The 3030-nt window shown below is 38.8% G+C and overlaps 1 protein-coding gene across 1 annotated transcript in view; it reads left to right on the forward strand.

The window, feature by feature from the left end:
* The first annotated feature begins 2193 nt into the window (after positions 1–2193).
* The window catches only part of LOC112548140 (olfactory receptor 14I1-like), a 24409-nt gene continuing 23572 nt past the window's right edge, over positions 2194–3030 (forward strand). Inside the window, exon 1 of the mRNA XM_025192711.1 lies at positions 2194–3027. Coding sequence (XP_025048496.1) covers positions 2194–3027 — 834 coding nt within the window. The remainder of the gene's footprint in view (positions 3028–3030) is intronic.

The following is a 3030-nucleotide window of genomic DNA, read 5'->3' on the forward strand; positions in this document are numbered from 1 at the left end:
AAAATAATGAGGCTATAAAAAAACTTAAGCAATGGTTAAATAAGGATGAATACGAGAAAAGCTAAAATAATACTATAATTCACCACTTAAGCAGGTGCAAATAAAGCTAAATGTAATAAGCTACCCTAATAGTTTGGCACCCCTATGTTAAAGAGAAGTAGACTGTAAAATATGCAAAAATTATGGGGAGCTGGAACCTGGGATGGATATGAATCAAGGGGAAGGGGTCTGAGTGTCTGTCACTCATGGCACAGCCATTTCAGGACCATGGCCCTACTAAGAGTTACTTGGCTGATATTTTCCAAATGTGATACTAAGCAATAGAGCTTTTTTTTGCTGAATGATTTAATATATTAATTAGATTTTTAAGTGAATGTTTTTCTACATGTTACAATCTGATTTATAGTCTTAAATTATTGTTGAAAATGAAGTATTTTTCAATATCATTATATAATAGGTAAATTGGGCATGGGAGTAGAAGTCTTTTAGCACTGACAAAAATACACTTGCTAACCTACATAGGAGCCTATGTAATTACAACTTGGTGACTGCATCCTGAGGTACCAAAATACCCATCCCAGTCAGGATTATAGGGATAACAGAGCAAGATATAGAAGTTTCATGCCTTGGCAGAGATGACTTATGTGCTGCAGGGGATTAAACTAGAGCCACAGGTATTCTTTTTTGCTAAAGTCTATACAGTCTATACACCTAAGACTGTTTACATTTGTGTCTTTGCTTGTGAGCTGTGCAGGACTCTGGGGAATAAGTCCCACTGTAAGGAGTGACCTAGAAACCACTACTCAGAGACGAAGCAAAAGAGAATGTTATGAGACAAATGCCCATCTGCGATGATAAGGAGGAGACAGTCCTAGATAAAGGGGGCTTGAAAACAAAAGCAGAAGCCAGGGTACTGGGTTAAAGAGCTCATTAAAATACTAAAAATCACGCCCCTAGGTCGGGAAAAGGTATGCTAATGAAACATACATGTATGTAAATGAGATACATGGCTAAAACACAGGTATAGAGACATGCTCAGTAAAGAACTCCTTGCGTCACTCCTTTATAACCAATCAGCAAATAAGGATGCTTATGGAGGTTCAAAAACTTCTGTATAAAAGATGCTTAGAAATAGTAATCTAGTGTGCTTGTTACGTGAAATTATTCCGCTCGCACCTTTTATTGCTAGCAATAAACCTTCTTTGTACTTTCACCCCTGGTATCTTTATTGCCCTTTGCATACTGGGCACGATCCCAGACTTGAGCTGGGGCTCAGCACCACCAGCCTTTAGAAAAAAACAACTGAAAATTGCCTTCTTGCTTCAGTCCTTTTATACAAGGCATGGTTGAGGTCAGCTGCACACTCAGAAACCTGTTTGGATTTACTTCAATCAGTTTAGTGACAGTGTGAACAGAGACAGACCTCTGAGTTATCTGTGCTTTTGGGGACTATAGATTAGTGGTTGGTGCAAAGAAGATCTGACAGATCAATTGGACATGAACAAAGAATCTTGGCAAGGGAAGTTTGAATATGACACAAGATGAGGAAATTTCCACAAAGACAGTTTCAGTAAGTTTCCTGCATTCAGTGAAGTGTCTTGTCTTAGTAAGATGCAGAGGAGATTTAAGAATATACAAGTTGGAAAATCTGGCTATACAAATCATATTGACTATAACATAAAATAGCATCTAAGCTAAGAGAGTGAATGAAGACATTTTCAGGGTTTTACTTTTAATTCAGATAAAGTTCTACAGCTGATTGAAGCAGGGGAGGAGGAGGGGACCTGCAGGGAATACAGCCTTTTATGTAGTACCTATAGTATATTTGATCTCACAAATTGAATTGGTATCTTCTGGCTGAAGGTTTTCTGGTAAAATTGATTGAACATGTAGATTTTTCAGCAAAAAAGCTATGCTTTATTTCTGGATAGGTACACATTTTCTTCAGTTTTTAAATTAAAAGTCAAAATGTTTTCATATTATGTGACATCTTTTTAGGGGAAATATATTCATTAAAAATTTTTTAGGGGGCAAAAATAAACTGAAAATATTCTGCATTCTTATCAGGAAATTTGAAACTCTGGTCAGGAGAGATTATTGATGGGAATATTAAAGCCACTGAGCTTGTTACTTTCTTCCTTACCATTTTTCTTGTTCTATTATCCACAGGTTTTGCACAGTCTACCAATGAATATGTCCAACTGTAACACTGTAACCGAGTTCCTCCTCCTGGGGTTCTCTGACACTCGGGAGCTGCAGGTCTTACACTTTGTCATCTTTCTAGCAGTATACCTAGCAGCCCTGGTGGGGAACCTCCTTGTTATCACTGTTGTAACAATGTACCACAACCTCCACAGACCCATGTACTACTTCTTGGTGAATTTGTCCATCCTTGACCTTGGATCCATCTCTGTTATCATCCCCAAGTCCATGACCAATTCTCTCTTAAACACCAGGACAATCTCCTATTCTGGATGTGTGACCCAGGTCTTCTTCTTCTCACTCTTTTGTATAGCTGATCCTGCCTTCCTCAGCATCATGGCATATGACCGGTATGTTGCAATCTGCAAGCCACTGCATTATGAGACGATAATGAATAAGAGAGCTTGTATTCAAATGGCTGCTGGTGCATGGGTCAGTGCTATTCTCTATTCTACACTGCATACTGGGGTCACTTTCAACGTACCCTTCTGCCATTCCAACACAATCAACCAGTTTTTCTGTGAAATCCCCCAGCTCCTCAAACTATCCTGCTCTGATGCATATTTCACAGAACTGGGGATTCTTGTATTTAGTACATGTTTAATATCAAGCTGCTTTGCTTTCATAATTGTATCATATGTTCAGATCTTGCCTACAGTGCTAAGAATACCCTCTAAAGAGAGTCGGAATAAAGCCTTCTCTACCTGCCTTCCTCACATCATTGTGGTCTCCATGTTTGTGAGCACTGGGATCTTTGCCTACATGAAGCCCACTTCAGGTTCCCCCTCAGTAATGGATCTTTTTGTTACTGTTTTGTATTCTGTGGTT

The sequence above is a fragment of the Alligator sinensis genome, unplaced genomic scaffold (assembly GCF_000455745.1).
Source record: "Alligator sinensis unplaced genomic scaffold, ASM45574v1 scaffold1485_1, whole genome shotgun sequence".
NCBI lineage: Eukaryota > Metazoa > Chordata > Crocodylia > Alligatoridae > Alligator > Alligator sinensis.